Source organism: Castor canadensis, chromosome 4, assembly GCF_047511655.1.
Source record: "Castor canadensis chromosome 4, mCasCan1.hap1v2, whole genome shotgun sequence".
NCBI lineage: Eukaryota > Metazoa > Chordata > Mammalia > Rodentia > Castoridae > Castor > Castor canadensis.
This window is the reverse complement of record NC_133389.1, coordinates 126989466-127012494: the sequence shown is the minus strand read 5'-3', so window position 1 is coordinate 127012494 and position 23029 is coordinate 126989466. Positions and strand designations below refer to the sequence as shown.

The window sequence follows — 23029 nt, the reverse complement described above, 5'->3', positions numbered from 1 at the left end:
GTCTACCGAGGGGATGGAGGAAACGTCGAGCGGAGCCGGAGACACCGGGGATGGGTTTCCTCCCCTGCTTGGCTCCCCGGCAGCTCAGTGGGGCCTGCTCCAAGACACAGCGAGGTGGAGAAGGCCTTCGCCTAGGGCCTGGCAGCGCAGCCGGCGAGCAAGGCAGGCACAGCGGGGTTACGGGCGAGCCGCTGCCGCTCTTGGGAACCTACGCTGCCACGGCCGCTCATTGTCTCTCCCCTTCCACCCGGGGGGGCAAACAGGAAGCGCGCCGCCTGGCCACGCGACAGACAGGCGTCCGGACCAATGAGCACTGCCGACGGAGAACGTGGCGACAAATGAGCACGGAGAAGAGGGGCGGGACTTCCGGGCGGGCTGTCACCCTCTTCCCCCCTTTTGGGCTGGAGGCTCCACCTTTTGTGTTTCCCGCACAGTCAATCAAAATAGGAAAAAAAAATCCCCGGACCGCTCCGGCCGTGTCCGCCGCCGCTTCCCGCATCCTCTCCCGCCGCCGCCGCCTTCGCTCCTCACCATGTGTAAGGCGGCGGGGAGCCCCGCCTGAGGTGCCCTAAACACACTATGACCGGTACGTAAAGCCGAGAGAGAGCAACCCTTGCTGCCTCCGCCGCCGCCGCTGCCGACCACAGCCAGCCCGGGGCCGCCGGTTCTCGGCCCCGAGTGTGCGACCGAGTGTCTGTGAGAGGCAGAAAGCCGCACTCCCTTCCTTTCCTCCCCTCCCCGCCAGCCACCGTCCAGCCCTCCAGCCCCAGCCACGCCGTCTTTCCGCCGGGCCCGGGGCGGGCGGCCCAGTCCGGTCCACCGGGAGCGCATCCCCCTGTGTGCGGGCGCGGGCGGCGGGCGGGCGAGTGTGAGTGACTGACGGTGCGAGAGGAGCGAGCGCCGCGAAGGGAAAGGGGAGGAGAGGAGAGGAGAGGAGAGGGGGCAGGGGCAGCGCGGGGAGGAGGAGGAGGAGGGTTACAGCCGCGGCGGGCGGGGGCAGCAGCAGGAGGGGCGGAGGGAGCCGCCGCGCCGCCGGGGGGCGGGTGGGGGAGGGGATGGGGCCTGGGCCGGGCTCAGAGTGATCTCGCCGCGGCCCGCGGGCCCCCTCCCTCTCCTCCACCCGCCTTCCTCCCCTCCCCCTCCTCACCCCCTCCCCCCCCGCGCTGTGCCTGCAGCTCCCGAAAAGCCCGTGAAACAAGAGGAAATGGCTGCCTTGGACGTGGACAGCGGCGGCGGCGGCGGCCACGGCGAGTATCTGCAGCAGCAGCAGCAGCATGGAAACGGCGCGGCGGCGGCGGCGGCGGCCCAGGTGAGGAGCGGCGGAGCCCGGCCGGCTCCCCCTCGCGCCGCTTTCTCCTCCCCTCGCCTCTCCCCTCCCTCCCTCCCTCCGTCCCTCCCCTCCCCCGCCCCGGGAGCTGCCCGCCCGAGGCGCCAACGCTCGACCCCGCCCGCGCCGCCCCGCCCGCCGCCTGCCGCCTTTTTGTGCGTGTTGGAGTGCGAGTGTGCGCGCCCTCCCGGGGTGGGTTCCGGCCGAGGGGAGGCCCGGCGCGCGGGCCGGGGCGGGCGGGCGAGAGAGCGAGCGAGCGAGCGGGAGGACGAGCCGAACAGGAGGAGGAGGAGGAGGAGGAGAGCGCGGGCCGGGCGCCGCCACGCCGGGCCAGGCGAGGCCCGGGCCCACTTCCTGTGCGAGCGACGGCCCTAACCGCCACCCCTCCCTGTCTCCCTCTCTGAACCCGCCCCTCGGGGGTAGGACACTCAGCCGTCACCGCTCGCTCTGTTGGCCGCTACCTGCAGCAAGATAGGGCCGCCATCGCCGGGCGACGACGACGAGGAGGCGGCCGCCGCCGGGGCTCCCGCCGCCGCCGCCGGAGCGGTAAGTCCCGCGCGCGGCCCGCCCGCCCGCCGAGGCCCGCGCCCGCCATCCCGGGCCCGCGCGCGCCCGCCCGCCCGCCAGCAGGCCGCCCGGCCGGCCCGCGCGCTCCCGGTCCTGCCCCGGGGATCCCCGAGGGGGTCCCCAGCGGGTCCAGGCGTTCCTAAATTGTCACGGCGGTGCTCGCGCAGCGCCTGCACAAAATGAAGTCGGAGAGGGCGGGGGCTGCAAAATGGATGTTGGAGTCGCGGGTGTTGGGGTGAGCCTCCTTCCTCCGCTCGGCCCCGCTCGGCCCCGCTCGGCCGCCGGAGCGCGTGGTGGGTCTGAGCCTGACTGAGCAGGCCAGACAGACCGGCAGGCAGGCAGGCAGGCAGGCAGACATACGGGCGCGCTCGGCGGAGCCCGCCGGCCAGAGTGCGGGGGCTGCTCTTCACATTGCCGCGCGTTCGCACTGAGTTCCCAAGTCCGGAGACTGTCCAAGTTAGCAGGGACTTAGACAACGCTGCAGGTTTGGAAATTGAGCCCCAGGACCAGCGCCAGAAAGAAGAGTAATGTAAGGAATTGTACCATGGAGTTTAGTCGGCAAAACTGTTTCATGTTATTACGATGCTAGGCTATTAGGTGTGGGGGGATTCTTTTGGAAGTGTTGAGAGTGGGGGGGGGCGGAGATGGCACTGTTACTTCAGGGCTTAATACGAAGTTAGGCACAGGTTGTAGACTGTTAAATGGCGAAGTTTACATTTGTTTGGACTGGTGCCGTTTAGCTTGAAGTGAAGAACTGTTCACCTGTTCGAATAATGGAAAGCCTTCTCAGTCATCTTTTTTGAGGTGGTTACAGGAACTAGCTTGTGTACTGATACTTGGTTAGTCACTACAATCAGCAGAGTTTGACATGGTAAAGCAAATTCTTAATATGTCTAAGCATTAAAAGTTAATGGTTAAGTCATTTTATTTGTAAATATGTAGTTTAAAACTATACTATGGGGTTGTGAGTAGTTCTAATGTGTTTTTGTAAGTAGATTAAAATGTAAAAGCATCAAATTATGTTTGAGAAGCATTGTTATTTTTAAACAAATTTAGGGATTTGTAAACCCTTTTAGTCTATCCTTCCACCTCCAAAGTGCCAAAATAAATTGACTAGTTATTTTAATAAAGCACTGCACAAGTAAAATTGAAAAACAGATTTCTACTTCTTTTTTTACATTTGAAATAGAACAAAATTTCTCTTCTAACGTAATTTACTTGGTTTAGATATCAGCTTACAGATGGGTAAGCAATGAAGGAGGAACTTCTGTGTCTAATGTCATATATGTTAGTCTTACACCCAGGACTAGAATACTCCTTCCCACCATAGCCAGTTGTGGCCATTTAGTTGTATAGAATCGTTTCCAGGCTTCTTTAAATCCTTTGAATTACCAGATTACCATTGACAATACATTTCCCACCAGATGAACATGAACTAGAATCATTTTAAGAAATCTGGTATTTATCAGGCACCTCATAACTTGTCAATCAAAATAAAATGAAAATGAAAATTTTGCTTGGGAAACCTCAAACGTCCTACCTGTTTGCAAAGTTCTCACTTTGAGTAGAGTTGTAAGACCAGCTTTTTTATTATTGCATTATACTATTACATTATGGTGGTGGGTGTTTTTCCAGCCTAAAGGTGAATTTCAGATTTTTTTTTTCAGTACATCTCAGAAAATGATTCAGATGAGTTCCTGGGTCTTTTTTTCTATTTAAAAACAGAATTAGATAATGTACCTTATTTTAATTAACTCAAATTACTGGAAATCATGAGAGGGCTACAGAATTTTTTGTAGTTGTGTTTTTTAAAAACCGTGGAATAATTTTAGATTTATAGGAAAGTTGGAAATACAGAACTAAAGCCACCTTGTACCCTTCACCCAGCTTCCCCTAATGTTAACATATCCTTGGTATGTTTGTCAATACTAGGAAATTAACATTAGTCTGATACTATTAAAGTAACTTACAGACTTTATTTGGATTTTGCCAGTTTTTCCACTAATGTCCATTTTCTGACTCAGGCTCTAATCCAGGATACCATATTGCATATAGTATTGTGTTTGAAATCAAGTGGAAATACACACATACAGTTAAACTTTATGCCAGTTTAACTTCTGGTGTTTCAAGATTGAAAGGCCTTGAAAAGCCAATTACCTCCACTGAAGATTGGCTTTAAATTTTGGAATTTGTTATAAAAGAAGATCCTGACCAACATTGTTTGGTTACCTTTAGTACAGTGCTGAAGAAGTCCAATCAGGAAGTAGTCTGACCTATAATGTACCTACCACAACATTGACTCCCAAAGATGGTATTATAGCAAGGCTCCTTTGTACTTTTACTAAAAGTTGTATGGTTAAATTTTAGTAATAAATCAGGAACTAGAAAAGAGTAGACTTTTATGCAAGAATTAGCTTTTCCAACTTGCATGTATGAACTTGTGGATTATTAATTTATTTTATTTGTACTTCAGTAAAATAAGCTGAACAAGTAAATATTATGAAAGTCATTGCCTGATCTTTGGTGTAAAGTTAGTGTCTTAGTTTAGCAGATACACGTTGATGAAGTAAAACAGTGAACAATAGCTTATTTGAAGAAAAGGGACTTTATTATTTTTTTTGCCATTTTAGTATAATACTAGGATGTAGCTCAGTGGTAGAATGCTTGCTTGCTTAGCATGTGCTAGGTCCTATGTTCCATCACCAGCACCACAAAACAATACAGTCATTTTAACTAATGAGGTTGGTTTGAGTTCTACTGTTTTCTTGAAGATTTTAATTTTACGACAGTATTTACCTAAGAATGCTTTTAGTTTGATTCCACTTTAGCTTTTCACCTTATGGGTTATGTGTTTATGTATGGAGGGAGCGTTATCATGCCTTCAATGATAGCTTATAGTTTTTTATAACAATGCCAGCCTTCATGTTAGATGATGTTTTGTTATTCAATAAAATGTTAGAGTTACTGAGAAAAACACTGGTGGATTTTTCTTTTTGTTTGTGAATTTAGAGGATTGTGTTTTTATGTCTTTGTTTCTATGGTGTTTCCAGTAGCCTTAACATTTTTAAAACTTTTTTGGTGTCACATGACTTTCTAATTTATTCCTTTCTATTTGATATTTAATGTACTTCCTTTCATTGGTATATTGCTGATGAATCTTTTACAAATTAATGGACTTAAGACTGTAGTTTTGAAGTATCTGGAATTTATTCGTTGTGGAATTAGGGAGATGGGCTTAAAATTTTGTTTTAGGAGTCTCAAACATCAAAATCAGTTTATTCCATTTTTATCATCCCATGTCTTCTTAATCATTTTCTTTACAGTGATTTTTAAGCTAAAATACCTTTATTCATTCACAAATGTATATTGATCTTCTGCGCCAAGAATTGTACTGGGTATCTAAAGGATGTTTTTCAAATCTGTTGTCATCTTAGTAATTACAGTGACATCTTGGGATGGCAGTGCTTTATAGTTTTTTTTTTTTTTTTTGAGACAAGGTCCAGGGTCTTGCTTACCCCAAGATGGCCTAGTACTTGATTTTCCTGCCTCATCTTTTGAGTGCTAGAATTTACAGGTGTGTGCCACTATGCCTGGCCTTAGATTTTTTTTTTTTTAACATGCCTTTCACCTTAGGTTTATTCATAGAAGTTCAGTATATATCATTTGTGTTAGATTTACAGATTTTTTTTCCTTCTTTTAGTGGTCTGCATTGCTAGGGAAAATGGTACTACAGTTTATTTTTATTTAGCTCTGGAGAGGGATGACTTGGGCAATATTTACTCAGACTTGTCATTTGAGTAGTTGTATTTGTTTTCAAGGAATTTTGACAAAAAGCTGTTCATTCATGGCTGAATCTGCTTTGTTACTGTTTTGTTAAAAAAAAGAAACTTTAGATGCCATAAATTTGACTTTTTTTTTTAAAGAAAGAAGAAAATGCCAGTATTGTAAAATTAGTTTATGTAGAAGATACTTAGATATTTTCATAAAAGATATTAAATCCTTTTATAAAAGTTGAATGTTTGCAAATTCAATGTTGGCCAGAAAAAAATTTTCTGTTGAAGAGTAATCTAGACATACTTTTGTGCAGATTTAATTTTAAAGTATAGGTTTTAAATCTTTAGTTTGCTTAAAATGCCAAAAAAATGAAATGAGAAATTGTTACTATAATGTTAGGAAAAATCATTTCTGATTGTAATTTCAATACCAGATAGGTGACTTTAATGTGTGGTGTTTCATTTTGAAATTTAAGGTTAATAAGTTTTAAGTGTTTGTATTTTAGTTCAGGTCTAGAGATTTGTACTGGATCTAGTTTTTCTGCCCTTAGTTTCTTCTGCCTGTTTCCTTCACTGGGCCTTAGTTTATCTTTATAAAATACAGATGTGATTGCACCACTCACTTGCTTATAAACCTTTTATAGCTTTCATTCACTATCTGTAGGATAAAGTCCAAACAATTCAGTGGGATCTACAAAGCCATTTATAAGCCTTGATGAAAATGTCTAGTCCTGTTCCCATTTTGACTAGAAATAAGGGCCTTTTGGATCTTTTCTTGAACTCCAAACTGCATGGGGTTTCTTTTTGTTTGTGATTCTATTACTTCTATACCTTTATGAATGCCTCCCGTTCTAACTGATCACTGAAATTTTATGTTTTATTCAAATATTATTTCAAATATCTTTTATGTGAAATCTTTTTTCCCCCAATCTATGTTACCACATAGTGTTTTGATGATATGGTAAGAATATGCCACTTTTCACAGCATGTATGTCAATGTTTGCTTGGATAGACCCTTTTGAGGGTAGGGATTGTATTGTTTACTCGTATGTTTAGTTCATTTTGGCAGATAAATTTCAAATGATTATTGAGTCAAGGATGAACTGTGGTTCATCCTTTGAACTATAAACTTCTCAATTTTATGAAAACATAGGTAGTGAATTTCTTTAAGAAATTTAAGATGTCTTGGTTTAATATTTGCGCTAGATTTCATGAAGTTATTTGTTAGAACAGTATTTGTCTTAACCTCTTTTGTGGTCACAGACCCCTTTGAGAATATGCTGAAACCCTAGGGATCTGCCCTCTTCCTTAAATTGTAATTTGTCAAAAAGTGGATATGCTGTTTTAGAGAATTCAACGTTCCTTTGAAGCCAGGTCATATATCCTATTTTGACATTGCTAGGGTAGATATGCTTGTAAGTTCACCTTGTTTAGTTAAATGTTGAGTTACAGAAACCACCAATACATCTAGAAGTAAGTGGAATAAACATGGCTTTATTTTGATAAGTAAATCATGTAAGGTCTTATTCCCAGAGTCATTGTACTTAAAGGGTCTATGTTCTAAAGTTACGCTTAGCTTTAGTATAAATCCTGTCTTGGCCATTTGGTAACTGTGATTATGCATATAAAAGAAAAACTTGAAATGTTAGATATTACTATTATTCCCTTAGAAAAAGAAAACTACCCTTTGACATCGACATACAGGATTTTGTTGCTTTTTGTCTTCCTACATGGGCATTTTTCCAGTCCTGCCCAATCCAGAAACTATGGGATGATACCTCAGATTCTAGCAGGTCACAGAATGCCAGACATTCATATCTGTCATTCTACTGCAATCTTAGAATAGCAGGTAAAGCCATAGTCTATTTCTTCCTGTTTTTAGATTCTAGAAAAACTTTTCAGTGGGGCTACCTGCTATGTGGCCAGAGGACAATAACCTTTCCTCAATAAGTACTTTTAAGGCCTCATTTTTTTCCTCCTTTTTAAATAGTTCATGAGAAAAATAAAGTGTTTGGCAACGTTAATTGTTTGATTTATGGCTTATAGCAGCAGTATATAAATCTTTTCTAACTTTATGACTTAACACTGAGCTAATGTTTCTTTTTTTGTACACAAATATAGTGTACCTGATTTAGTCCTATTTTTAGTGGGTTTCATATACGTTCTGAACTTTCTCCAGTAGTTGAGGTATGTTTGGTTTGAACTGTTCATAATCTTGTGTGATTACCTTCATCTTCTTTTAAAAACTGTACAAGATTAGTGATTATAGAACAGGGATTACAAGATTAGTTTGTGTAACTAGCTGTGGTGGCACACACCTATAGTCCCAGCTCTTCGGGAGGCTGGGAGGCAGAAGGATCCCTTGAATGCATGAGTTCAAAACCAGTCTGGGCAACATAGTGAGCCCCTGCCACCCCTCAACCCCCAAAAAATCAGTGTGTGGTTGTAAAACAAGTAATCTAGAATATTCTGACCAAGACAACTTGTCTTGTTTAAATAGGTTGGGTTATTTAACTTTTGCAGTAACTAACAACTGGAAGTGATTAATTATTATAGTTTGTATAGTATTTTACCTTATGTTGTATTGTTAAAATTACTTTCATTTTCATTTTCAGGTAGTAGGATTTATAGTAGTTGAGAGGTTATTTTTTTGAGAATTGGTTTAAACATGTCACAAATATATCACATTTTTGTTTTCTTCGTTCAGACAGGTGATTTGGCTTCTGCACAATTAGGAGGAGCACCAAACCGATGGGAGGTTTTGTCAGCCACACCTACAACTATAAAAGATGAAGCTGGTAATCTAGTACAGATTCCAAGTGCTGCTACTTCAAGTGGGCAGTATGTCCTTCCCCTTCAGAATTTGCAGAATCAGCAAATATTTTCAGTTGCACCAGGATCAGATTCATCAAATGGTACAGTGTCCAATGTTCAATATCAAGTAATACCACAGATTCAGTCAACAGATGGTCAGCAGGTTCAGATTGGTTTTACAGGCTCTTCAGACAATGGGGGTGTAAATCAAGAAAGTAGTCAAATTCAGATCATTCCTGGCTCTAATCAAACCTTACTTGCCTCTGGAACACCTCCTGCTAATATCCAGAATCTCATACCACAGACTGGTCAAGTCCAGGTTCAGGGAGTTGCGATTGGTGGTTCATCTTTTCCTGGCCAAACCCAAGTAGTTGCTAATGTGCCTCTTGGTCTGCCAGGAAATATTACCTTTGTACCAATCAATAGTGTCGATCTAGATTCTTTGGGACTCTCGGGCAGTTCTCAGACAATGACTGCAGGCATTAATGCCGATGGACATTTGATAAACACAGGACAAGCTATGGATAGTTCAGACAATTCAGAAAGGACTGGTGAGCGGGTTTCTCCTGATATTAATGAAACTAATACTGATACAGATTTATTTGTGCCAACATCCTCTTCATCACAGTTGCCTGTTACGATAGATAGTACAGGTATATTACAACAAAACACAAATAGCTTGACTACTTCTAGTGGACAAGTCCATTCTTCAGATCTTCAGGGAAATTATATCCAGTCGCCTGTTTCTGAAGAGACACAGGCTCAGAATATTCAGGTTTCTACAGCACAGCCTGTTGTACAACATCTACAACTTCAAGAGTCTCAGCAGCCAACCAGTCAAGCCCAAATTGTGCAAGGTATTACACCACAGACAATCCATGGTGTGCAAGCCAGTGGTCAAAATATATCACAACAGGCTTTGCAAAATCTTCAGTTGCAGCTGAATCCTGGAACCTTTCTAATTCAGGCACAGACAGTGACCCCTTCTGGACAGATAACTTGGCAAACATTTCAAGTACAAGGGGTCCAGAACTTACAGAATTTGCAAATACAGAATACTGCTGCCCAACAAATAACTTTGACTCCTGTTCAGACACTCACGCTTGGTCAAGTTGCAGCAGGTGGAGCCTTGACTTCAACTCCAGTTAGTCTAAGCACTGGTCAGTTGCCAAATCTACAGACAGTTACAGTAAACTCTATAGATTCTACTGGTATACAGCTACACCCAGGAGAGAATGCTGACAGTCCTGCAGGTGAGTCTTAAGTGATGTGTGCCATAAAAAGTATAGTGATAGTAAATAGGAAATAATTTTACCTTAGGGGTTTATCACCATGTGACTGAAGATGATATGTATTCCTATGTTTCTATGAAAGTAGACATTTTCCAAGTTCTGTGAAAATTTGTAGTTTTTGAAACTAAGGATTCATTTTCCTATTTTGCCATTTTCTCTGTTGTTAAGGAGAAACTTTTAGTTTCTCCTTAACAATAATTTTATACTGTTTTGATATCTGATTGGTATTGTCAAGCATTAGGGAATTTTTATTAGGCAGATAACGGCATCTTGGTTGGCCTTAGTATGATGTGAGTTAAACTTTATATGCATTGTATTTGGTTGGAGAATTACGTTGGCATAGTGAAAATATGGCACTGGGAGTAAAGAATACTTCTGGCTTTTCCTAATAATACTGAGAAGTTATTTGCCTTTTTCTGTGTGTTCATACTTTGACTGATGGTGGATCAGACTTCAGACTGTACTAGTAGTTACTGCACCTTAATGACCTTGCACTTGGAGCTAAAGAAAAGTTCTTGTTTCATTGAAAAATGACCTTGATGAACCAGTTAAAATAGTTTTCACTAAATCTTGACCTTTAATGTTATGTCTTTTAAATAAGTTTTATTGGGATATAATTTACATGTTATACAATTCACCCTTTATTTAAAGTATACAATTCAGTAGTTTTTAAATGTAGTCAGAGACTTGTACAGCCATAATCGTTATCTGCTTTTAGAGCATTTTCATTTCCTCAAAAGCATCCCATGCCTATAGTGGTCATTCCTCATTTCTCCTCTTCTTCAGACTCTGGCAACTAAGTACTTTATCCCTTTGTATTATATTAGTGGAATTGTACCATGCATAGCCTTTTTGTCTGGATACTTTCATTTAGTGTTCTGTTTTCAAGTTTCATCCATGTTGTAGCATGTATTGATAACTTTTTTATGACCAAATAATATTCCGTTGTATGATTATATCCAATTGTACTTTGTGCTTGGTGGGCATTGGGTTGTTTCTGCTTTTTGGCTGTTATGAATAATGCTGCTGTGAACGTTTGTGTATTGCTTTTTTTGTTTGTGTGGACATAAGTTTTCTCTTGGGTATGTACCTAGAGATGGAATGCTGGGTCCTTTGGTGACTATGTTTAACTTTTTGAGGAACTACCAGACACTTTTTCCAGAGAGACAAGGCCCTATTTTATGTTGGAGGGTTCCACCAATGCTCATTATTGACCATCCTTTTATTTTGGCTACCATAGCTGGGTGTGAAGTGGTATCTCATGGCTATTCTGATTTGCAGTTCTCTTTGTAATATTCTTTGAGACAAAATGGAAAGTATGCTTTAATAAAGCGTTTCTGCTGCATACCAGGATAAGATACTTGGCTTTGAGAAAAAATGCTTTTCTTCCCCCTGTTGTGCAGTTGTAAGCTGAACTATATTCTTCTTTCATGAAACATTGTTTCTACTTGAAAGAATCACTGATAAAATACAATTTTTGAAACTTTATGTATTAAGTGACAGATATTTTGCAAAAAAACAAAAAAAAATGAGCTTATCACTTGAACCTGACTGGCAACTATTTCTTGCTTGGATTTTCCAGGGAAAATTAGAATTTTGGGTAGATCAGACCTACGTGAGCTTGATAGTTTGCTTTAGTTATTTTTCGGGTAGGGTCTTGCACTCCCCACCCTCCCACCTTGATCCTCCTACCTACCGCCTCCTGCATAGCTGGGATCACAGGTGTATGCCACATTGCTTGGCTTTTTGGTTGATACGGGGTCTCACTAACTTTTCCCCCTGGGCTGGCCTTGAATTGTGATTCTCCCTTTTTCTGCCTCCTGAGTAGCTGGGATTACAGGCATGCAACAGTGAGCTAGGCCTTGATAGCTTTTTTTTTTGTGTGGTACTGGGGTTTGAACTCAGGGCCTCACACTTGCTAGGCAGGCATTATAACACGTGAGGCACTCCGCCAGCCCCATGATCATGTCTTAATATATGAGTTTTCTTGGTGGCAATATTAATTAATAAGATTTTTAAAATACTATAATGAGATGTGCCAACACTTGAAAGAACTGTGTGAAAGTGCAGTGAATCAGTAGTTTTCAAATGATAACTCATGTTACAGAATCATACATGGGGTAACATCCATTCAAAGTGCAAGATAGGCCTCAACAAAGTATGGGAAGGTCACCGATAGGGTTTAGTGTTCCACATTCAAACTGGTTTTTAAGAAATCGCTACTTGCCAACTTTGGTATACTATCAAAGAATACCCACAATTGACCGAAAGACTTGTAATTTCTCTCTTTTCCAACTACATATTTTTGTGAGATTAGATACTCATGTGCTTCAGCCCAAAGCACATATTGCAAGAGTTGAGTGCACAAGTGATCTGAGACGATAGCTGTCTTTACCTTGGCATCACAGAGATTTACAAGAGTGTAAAACGTGTTTTCTTTTTTCATTAAACTTTTTTTGTTTTGATAATAGTTTTTCATAAAATTTCAATTTATGTCAATATAATGAATTTATTTATTTACCTATTTAGTGCCGGGGATCAAACCCAGCACCTTATACATGCTAGCTAGGCAAGCACTGCATTGGAGGTTTTGTTTTTCATTTTGGTGGGACTGGAGTTTGAACTCAGGGCTTTGTACTTGCAAAGCAGTGCTTTACCGCTTTTGCCACACCTCCAGTCCATTTTGCTCTGGTAATTTTTGGAGATGTGGTCTTGCAAAATATCTGCCCAGTCTGGCCTTGAACCTCAATCCTCCTAATTTCAGCCTCCCAAGTTGCCAGGATAACAGGCATGAGCCACTGGTACCCAGCCTAGAAACCAGTTTTTGAAGATTATGCACAGTTAATGTGACCAGTTTTTGAAGATTATGTACAGTTAATGTGGAATGTGATACATGTTAGAAAAAACATCTCTGAAAAAATTTTGATTTTTGTGGGTTTATGTTGATTATGAAATTAGGTTCGTATAAAGCACTAAGTGCTTCAGTAAAGTTAATTTACTTTTAGATGTTATCAAAATAGGAACACTGAATTAAATACAAAATGGAATTTCTAAAGTGGTAATTTAGTTTACTGATGGTAGCCTGAAAGGAAGAAACATGAAGTACTCCATTTGAATTTTGTTCCAATTTTAAAGGAATAGTGAAGTATTTAAAGAAGTTAAGCAGATGATGATTAAAATGTTAATAGTACACAGCATATTTAATAATAAAAACTAAGAAAATTTCATTTTGGGAGTATTAGGAAAACTCCTGGCATGCTGTCATTTTAGGTTTACTCTTTTTTTTTTTTTTTAATTCAGTATTAGGGTTTGAACTCAGGGCCTCGTGCTTGCTAGACAAGCACTCTTCCACTTGACCCACATTCCCAGCATTGTACTGTCATTTTAATTGCCAAGAATGGGACCTAGGGGCTGGGGTTATTACTCAGGTGGTAAAGTGGCTGCCTAGCACGCCTGGGTTCAATTCCCAGTCCCCCACCCCCCCAAAAAAAATAATTGAAAGAAGGGGAGATAAATTATTTTAAGATATCTTTTGCTCAGAGTAAGAAAAAAAGAAAAAAAAAAGTTTGTGTATAGTATGCCCAGGTGAAAATGCCTAAAACTGACATTCTTCGTTTACATTGCTGTTTTTGGTATAAGCATCTCCTTACTCCATACCAGGGCTCTAATTTGTCTTTTTTTTTTTTTTTTAATTCTTTTTAGCTTCCCTTTAACAAAAATGACCTCTATTCAGCCTTTTTAAGCAGTAAATTTGACTTTGGGCTCTTTTTCTTTTGAGATCCTTTCACTACCCCTTACCCCTTAGGAGCATATCCCTGAAGCAGAGTAAACATGCTGATACAATAATATAGGCAAGAGAAGAGAGTGATTTTGGCTTAGTCAGAAGTTACTAGTAAGGGAAATCTGAGGAGGTGCGTTAAGAGAGGCTTAACTATGTTTTAGTTTTGTTAAATTTGAAATTTCTATTTTATGTCCAAGTAGATGGTTTCAGTAAATAGCTAATGTCAGAATCTGGTGTTTAGGTTGGACTAGAGGTAAAATATGGTTATCATTAGTGTATATAGATGGGACCAAATGAAATAATTGAAGTCATAGCTTTTTTTTTTTTTTTTTTTTCCCCTCTTATACTGGGGTTGGAACTCTGGTCTTCACGCTTGCTAGGCAGGCTTTCTGCCAGCCCTTTTTTGTGTTGAGTGTTTTCAAGATAGGATCTCATGAATTATTTGCTCAGCAGGCTTTGAACCTCAACCTTCCTGACTTCTGCCTCCTAAGTAGCTAGGATTGCTGGGTTAGCCACTGGTGCCCAGCTGAGTCATAGCTTTTTAATGTTCTGTTCCCTATGTTTTCATAGGGATCTTAAAAAAAAAAAAATGCCAGCAACAAGTGTTCCATGTTTCTCAGCCTAATTCTTAATTTAATTGTTCTGCATGTGGCCTAAAAAGAACTTCCCAAAGGATTTTGAAGTGCACCTGGTTCTGAGTTACTTGAGTGGGGAAAGGATCTAGTAGAGAAGGGGTTGGAAATTAGTATCATCTGAATCTGAAATTACTTCTCCAGATTTTTGAAATGCAATGTCAAGTACAGAAACAAAGATAACCTGGCATATGAAGAAATGAGGCACAAGTGAAAATCAGCAGAAACAGTAGAAACTAGACTATTGGAACTACACATAGTAAAACTATTCAAGCATGGTCTTAAAACAATTGTTTACTATGGTCTGGAAGATACAAGACAATCTTGAACTTTTTTTTTTTTAAACAAAGTTGGAAACTGTAATAAAAATTACATTATAGATTTGTAAAAGAACCAAATAGAAATTCAGAAACTGAAGTTTATTCTTTTGGGAGCACTACTAGGGTTTGAACTTAGGGCTTTGCTTTACCATTTGAGCCACATCTCTAGTCCCAGGAATTGAAACTTTAAAATCTCCAAAATTGAGGAAAACTTTGGAGGTTGAGTCCTAGGACATTGCCAACATTTAGAAGAGCTTCCTGGAAGGAAGTAAGTAAATTATCTAAGAAAGGTGGAAGGAGCACTTTGTAGAGAGGATACATTAAAATGATAGCAAATGGAAGATTCAAGTTAGCAAGATAGTATTTGTTAACATGTGGTTTCAGTGAAGGGTTGTTGGGGGAGAAAAACTGAGTGGAATGACTTAAGGAGAAAAAAGGAAAAGATAATAGTGGTGGTAATTACAGATAAGATTTTCTATTAGAATCCTTGAAATAGAAAATGGTAGCTGGAGGTGAATTTGGTCAAGGGGGCAGTTTCTGGTAATGTCTCATTGAAGAGTAAGAAATTAATGCCAAAAAGAAGGTATAATGGAGGAAAGATTTTTAAGAAGATAAACAAGATGAAATATAGGACAGAGGCCTGGGGGTTGGGCAGAAAAGTGGGGATATCATGTTGTAACAGGGGAGGGATATGGATAGAGCTTTACCATCACAGGTAAGTTGATTAAAAGCAATCTGATAAGACTTGTCTTCCAGTTTTCTTTTGGAATAAGAAACAAGCTAAGAATAGGTAATGAGGTCAGGTGTTAAGTTTAAGAAGGAAGAAGATATGAAAATGGTTGTCTGAAAAAATTGGAGATTGAAATGTGAAATGAACAATTGCAGTAGTACTAGGTGCCCACTTGACTAATTGCACCTGGGGTGCAGGTGCAATGTTAATGTTTCTCTACTCCCTAGTAGAAAGTTCCAAGTCCTTTTGATTCTATCTCTGCCATATTTTTGAACTGTTTGCATTCTCACTTTGTTAGTCTGGGTCTTACTGACCTGCTAGACAATTGTTAAAACATCTGATTTGTTTTCCATGATCTTTCCAGTGCACTTAAAAAAATTATAATAATCATATTTTGAATAGACAGTACCCACACAAATTCAAAAGATGCAAAAGGATAACCAATAAAAGTCTTTTTTTTACTTCCTGTCTTAGTCTCTTCATTCCTGTACCAGGTGCCCCCACCCCCAATACTGGGGTTGCTAGTCAGGCACTATACCACTCAGACCACACTCCCAACCCTTCTTTACTTTATTTTTCAGGTAGAGTCTCTCATTTTTGCCCAGCTGGCTTAAGACTATGATCCTCTTCCCTATGCTTTCTACATAACTGGGACCACAGGTGCACACTACTATGCCTGGCTTTTGCTTGAGCTGGGAGTCTGGCTGACTTTTTGTCTGGGGTGGCCTCAAACTGCACATATGCACTGCCAGTTTTTAAAATGTATAGAATATATATTCTCTGGTGGAAGAACACATTTACAAACATTACCATACCCATTAATTTTCTGCCATTCTCTGAAATTGTACCTGACTAATCTGTTCCTCTGAATTTAAAGTTTCTATGTTGCATCTCTTTTGATATTATAAATACAAAACTATCTCATTTTTAGCAATGGCAATCAGTATCGAATAGATTTCTCATAATTTAATAAAATCCTTATTGATGGGAATTCTTAAATGTCTTTTTTTCCTTAGAGCAATTATGTATATCTGAAACATATACATCTAGAAGCAAAATTCCTGAGTTAGAGGAACTGTATATTTGATTTTGGAAGATACTAGAAGTTTTTCAAGTATATCTTTTATATCACTCACGTTTCCTAAGCACAGTTCATGTTATTACCTTTAAATCTTGACTAACTGGGTGCTGGTTGCTCATGCCTGTAATTCTAGCTAGTTGAGAGGCCAAGATTGGGAGGATTGTGGTTCCAAGAGAGCTGGGCAATAAAGTTTGTGAGACTCCATCTCAACAGAAAGAAGCTTGGGTGTAATGCTGCAAGCCTGTCATCCCAGTTGCAGTGGGAAGCTTAAAATAGGAGGATTGTGGTCTAGGCTGGCCTAGGCAAAAAGCAGACCTTATCTCCAAAATAAACAGCCAAAAAGGCTGGAGGTGTGGCTCAAGCAGTTGAACACCTAGCAAGAGTGAAGCCCAGAGTCCAAACCATAGTACCATCAAATAAATAAATGAATAAAATCTTCACTGGCTCTTCTGTTGCCTGTAAATCAAGGTCTTTCCACCTATAAATATGTGCAGAGTTTCTACTTTGTGCATGAGGTACTGGAAATACAAAGATAAGTACGTTAGCTTCTTATACTAGAGTTGCTTAGAATCTTAAGTTTGGCTGAATTTTTTTGGGCCTGGTGATTATTTGTAGGATGTTTAATAGCACACTGACTTTTGCTTCCCAGATGTTATGGCACCCCCCCTACTTCTCAGTTGTAACTATAAAAAATGACATCAGACATTGCCAGATGTCCTCTGGAGGGTGGAATTCCTCCTCTTCTTGAGAATCATTAAGTTAAATGAAAATGCAAATGATTTCTTATATACTGTGGTAAATGGTACATTAACATTGAACCACATCACTTCAGGAGCAACTGAATAGAAGGATAACTTCCAGGCTGCTATCTTTCAAAGGTTAGCTCAGATACTACTCATCCTGTGGGATTTCCTGCCTCCTTTAAATTGCAGTTTGTTTAATAACACTTGTTTCCTTTGTGTTGTGTTTTTGTTAGTATGTATATTCTTTTTGGAAGTTAGCAATCATTTCTTTCTCATCTTTTTGTCTTTTGAGAATGGGTAAATGAACAGATACCTGTAATAGAGAATGAATATAGATTTGTGTGGTAATGTATAAAGTAAAAATTAACTGTTTTTTCAAATAATTTGTTCATATATGTGAGGTGCATGGTATTTGTTTATTTGCTACTACTACCATTTATAGCTTTTTGTTTCTGGGCAGGAGCTGGGGATTGAACCCAGGGCCTTGCACATCTTGGGCAAATGTTCTACCACTGAGTTATAACACTAACTCCTACATTTGTAGTTTTATTTAAAAGACCCTTGTCTTTGAATTGTTTCAGAAGCCAATCTGTAAACTTGTGAGGAAAAACTTAGGAGAAGCCAAAGGAACTTTAGATGGTCTTGCGTATGAGGGAGTTAAAAAGAATTGATTGGCCTCAAAGTCTTTTTTAACACTATAGATTTCTTATATTCTAAGAATAACATGGTGAAAGGTTTTTAAAATAGGATTTATCTTTGAGTGATACATACTGAAATGTTTGAGTGTGAAATGTTATATTTGGGAGTTGTAAAAATAATGTGGAGGTAGTTTGGGTTCTAGATGAGACAGGATTGTCCCAGAATTATTTGTTTTGAAGCTGATGAAGGCTATATCAGGGTTTGTTATATGCTATTTTGTTTTTGTACATATTTAAGATTTTATATAATAAAGAGCTTTTGAAAATGTTTTGTCTTCTCATGTTTTTGGTGAGTGAAAATTTTGGATTACTGAAAAGTCTTAAAAAGAAACAGCATTCTGATAAGATTAGACTTTAATTTTGTTGCCAGAAATCTGTGATGCTTGAGCTTGTGAGCCTTCCTCATAGTAACAGCTTGGGCAGGGTGTGACTACCTACCTACTTGTGGCTCACAAGTGGGAAAAGGATTTTTTAAGGTCTGAAAGCTTTGAAAATGGATTTTGACTCTACGCTGTTTTGGAGCTTTATCTCCTCAATTATGAAAAAAGTAGTTGATAAATTTCAGACTGTAACCATTCACATTAAACTTCAGTGAAGTATTAGTTTTTCTTGTATATGAAGAGGAGGAAAGCCACATTTTTGTAAATGCTGTTGGTGCTTAAATTTTGGCTGCCTTGTTTTGGTAATGGCAGAAAAAAGGCTCAAGAACTTGAGACAAGTGAGCAAGTTTCCTAGAGTGTAACTGTATTCAATCAAGTAAGTAGTACTTTTTTCATATTGGGGTGTTCTGTAAAAGAAGTATGTACACGTTCATAATTTTTTCTTTTCTTTTCTTTTCTTTTTTTTTTTTTTTTTGTGGGACTAGGGTTTCCTGCTTGCAAAGCAGGCGCTCTGCCACTCGAGTCACACCTCCAGCCCATTTTGCTCTGTGTTGCTGTTAAACCCTTGAGGTGTAGCTATACTGAATTGAGATATGCTCTTAAGAATAAAATACAAACTGAAGGGCTGGGATGTAGCTCGGTAGAGTGCTTGCCTCGCATGTATGAGGCCCTGGGTTCAATTCCAGCACCAAAAAAGAAAAGACAAAAAGAAATAGAAACTGAAATTTGAAGATTTAGTATAAAAATAGAATGTGAAATACTTCAGTAATTTTTATATCAATTGTGGTTTCAAATTAATTACTTTGGACATTGATTTAAATGAAATACAGTATTAAAGTTAATTTTACTGCTTATTTTTGCTAGAAGATTTGAAATTTTAGGTGATTTGTTTCTGTTGGGCAGTACCTATAATTATAGCCTATGCTGATTAAAAATCACAATTTATACAAGGAATGTGTGCTCCGACAGAAAACCTTAATCTACAGCATTGGCCCAAGAGCAGCATGCTGTTAGAGCCTGAGCCAGATGGGGTGCAGAAGAGAAGCATTCGATTAATAAAACTTGCCTGTAAAAACTTAGAAGTCAAGTAATACACCTAATGTATTTGTAGCTTTAGGTTGGAAAACAAATTGTATCTTAGCTGCTGTTGGCTCCATTATTAAAAAAAAAGAGATGGGCTAGAAAAGAATTGACTAGTTCTCAAGTAGGAATGAGAAGCAGTAGAGTCCAGAAATTTGGGGATTTATAAGATTAGAAAAAGCAACATGAAACCAAAAGGGCATTTTAGCAAATAATTAAAAGTGAACTTTCTCAAGGATCCATTCAAGGTTGTGACCACCATTCTCATTCTCATTGTTAAAATTTAGGAAAGGATTAGGGTGACTGGGGGAAAGGTCTAATGGGGGTGGGGGTAGGGTGGAGTGGGTAGAGACTATACAGATACAGATCACCTGCTAAGTAAGCTCAAGTACTCACAATTAAGTTGAGAAATACACAGTCTCAAAGGTCAAAGAAAGAGACACATATGTCTCACATATGTGAGGAAAAAAGCTATGATTCTAGATATTAGCACTTGGAATGGACTAGAATAGAATAGATAAGGGATCTTCCAAGTTGTTCACAGGGTTGCAGAAACCACAGGCACAGTTAAAAGTTTGGAAAAATGTAACTCAGAAACTTGATGATCTAGTTTTTGCCACCTCCCCCCCAACTGAAAATTCTGCTCAGCTGAGGAGGCACAATCCCTTATGTCTATTTCATTCATGGAGAAAGAGGATAATAGGTAAGGAAGAAACCTCCCAGAAGAAGCATAGAGAAAGAGGATAATAGGTAAGGAAGAAACCTCCCAGAAGAAGCATAGAAAACAGTGGACTGAGAAACTTCTCCCAGGGATCTGTCAGAGCATTCTCTACCCTCCAGAGTTCAGTTAGGTTTATGAATTGCTACAAACCTGGGGATTGTTTTCTCTCCCTTTCTTTTGGGGTGTGTTACAGTTAATTGCACATACCTTGTTCTGTCCTTTGTATCGTGGGGGGGTGTGGAGGTGGGAAGATAGGTAACTTGTTTTAGTGAGTAGGACTCTGAAGAAGGGCAGTGTGTGGATCTGATACTAAGTTATTTCCATACCACCCACAAACCCTGGTCTTCTAGCTTACTACTGTGACTAGGTAGGGTATATGAGTTACCTTCTGCAGGGATGGATAGGTGTATTTTGCATATGGGAAGAAAAAAATACATTGAATATTTGGCCGCAGAGGGATTGAGGAGTCAGGTAAATGATCTACTTTTCTTCTTCCAAGCATATGATAGGATTGCCCTTCCATGCAGTCCTTGACTTTTTTTTAAAACAGTACTGTTGTATGAACTCAGGGCCTCATGCTTGCTAGGCAGGTGGTCTACCACTTGAGCCACTTGCCAACCCTGTTTTGGGTTGAGTGTTTCTGAGACTGGGCTGGCCTTGGGCTATGATCCTCCTGATCTCTGCCTCCCCAAGTTGCTAAGATTACAGGTGTGAGCCACCAACACCTAGCCCCTGTAATCCTTGAAGTTAGGCATGGCAACATGCCTTTTATAACAAAATATGAGTGAAAGTTTGCCACATGCCTTTTTTTTTTTTTCCACCTTCCTTGGTAAGGCAATCTCAGAAGTGTTCTCAAGTGGCGCATGGATTCCTGAGGGATTATTAAGGAGCAGATCTTCCCTGCCAACCTGAATTGGATGTATAAAATACAAGAAATAAATTTTAGTGTATCAATTCAATGAGATTTTGGGATTTTTATAGCCCACTTAATGTAGGTAATAGGGCAAACATAAAGAAGACAAAGGAAAAACAACAGTGAAGCTTTTAACTAGAAGTAGTGATTCAAAGTGATACCTAGTTGGATTATTTAAAGCATTATTTTTAACCTAAATTAAAATTATTTTCAATTTATAGAATGTATTGTAAATAATCATTGTGGGGGAGGAAATGTGGATTTCTAACACATCTTTTTGTTTTGTTTTGTTTACGGATGTGGAACGGAATCCTTTTTTCTAGCCATTGTAATGACAGTGATAAAATTTTAGTACAGCTAGTGTGTACTAAAGCCGATAGTGCTCCAGTCAGTGTATTAATCTTAGTGGGGCTACTCTGCTTTACATGAGGATCTGGAACTCCATATACTCATCTTCTCAGCCAGTACTTACATTAAGTGTCCACTAAAGAAACAGTTTAAAAGTCTGTACTGGAGCAAGTGACTAACACTGTTGCTGTCTTCATTTTGAGGGGTTTGAGTTCCTTAGGAGCAACCTCAGATCCTTTTCTTAAGGCCTAATGTATCCAATCCTGGCTGATTTCCAAGTGTAAAACTGATTTACAGGCTGTAGATTAGAAGGGGTAATGGGTATGGTGACTTGGAAGCTAGGGGTAGAGAGAATTGATATCACTAGAGTTGGGCATATGGTAGAAAAACAAGTAGATTAAGATAAATCAAAACCTCAGAATTCTCTCAGTTTTCAGTGCAGTGTTCTAGGGCTTGTCTAAATACTGTAAGTTACTTTTAACAATAAGTTAGAGTTATTAGACAGATTAGATAATATTCCAAACTTCTCGGTAAGCAGATAAATGCGTTAATTAATTCTGTCCAAAATATGGTAAGTTTTTCCTAAGTAAGTCAGTCATGCTGTCCTAAATAAGTCATGCTTTGAAACTTTTGAATTTTAGAAGTTTTTAAAAAATGTATTTTTAAAGTGTTAACGCAATTAAACATAGACGTAGTAGTGATGATCCTCTTTTCCAAAATTAAATTTTAAAAAAACTTATAATTAAGGGCTGGAGGCATGGTATAAGTGGTAAAGTGCCTGCCTAGCAAGTGTGAATCCCTAAGTTCAAACCCCAGTACTGCCAAATATATATATATATATGTATTTATATATATAAAAGCTACTGAAAACCCCAGGTTATTTAAGTGTGATTAAATGGGTTTGTACTACGCTGTGTGTAGTACACTGTATTCATGTTATAAGAATAATAGTATCTAAAAAGCATAACTAAAAATTGTGGGAATCTTCTTTGTTTTTTTCTTTTGAGTGAAGATTTCAGACCCAAGCTGGCCTTGAACTTAATCCTTTTGCTTCAGCATTCCTTCTGAGTTTTGAGATTACAGATGTGTGTTGGCATGCTTGGCTGGAATCTGTTGCTTTTTAAGATACTTTAAAAGATGGCTGGAGGCATGGCTCAAGTGATAGAGTACCTTTAGCACAAGATTCTGAGTTCAAACTCCAGCATAGGAAAAAGAAAAAATATTTTAAGAGATGACTACAGATTGCCCCATTTAAAAGAATTTTCTTGTAATAAGCAATTTAAATGAATTAGTGGTAGAATTAATATGGAAGCCATTTTTTTTTTCTTTTTGCATTCTTGCTATGTAGCCTAGGCTGGTCTCAAACTTAAAATCCTTCTGCCTTACTTTCCTGAGGGCTAGGATTACAGGCATGAGCCACCATAGCTGGTGCTCCATTTTAATTTATTTTTTTTGGTGGCATTGGTGTTTGAACTTAGGGCCTCATGCTTGCTAGGCAGTTGCTCTACCACTTGAGCTATTCTACCAGCCCCATTTTTGTATCCTTGGTAACAAAACCACACATGAATCTGGGAGAAGATGAGTAGAAACCACAAAAACTTGAGAGATGAGGTTAAAAAAATCATTGTGTAACTTAGAACTGTTCTTACGTTTCCTAAATGGTCTGTCTTACTAAAGGAGACGACTTAAAACAACAGTGTTTTGTCCTCTAGTACTTAAACTAAGAAGCTGGTTGCTTATTATGATGATATAATTTTTCAGAGGTCAGGTGATTGGGTTGGGAAGAAATGTAAACTACATTAGGATCCGGTTTCTATTATACTTTGTTT

The 23029-nt window shown here is 39.8% G+C and overlaps 1 protein-coding gene across 2 annotated transcripts in view; it reads left to right on the top strand.

Moving 5' to 3' along the window:
* The first annotated feature begins 378 nt into the window (after positions 1-378).
* Positions 379-23029, top strand: part of Sp3 (Sp3 transcription factor) — a 39582-nt gene continuing 16931 nt past the window's right edge. Inside the window, exons 1-4 of one of the 2 annotated variants that reach the window (XM_074071124.1) lie at positions 379-586; positions 1176-1309; positions 1751-1873; positions 8375-9734. In XM_074071124.1, coding sequence (XP_073927225.1) covers positions 580-586; positions 1176-1309; positions 1751-1873; positions 8375-9734 — 1624 coding nt within the window. In that variant the 5' untranslated portion in view covers positions 379-579. The remainder of the gene's footprint in view (positions 587-1175; positions 1310-1750; positions 1874-8374; positions 9735-23029) is intronic. The other variant, XM_074071125.1, reaches the window with a different exon arrangement.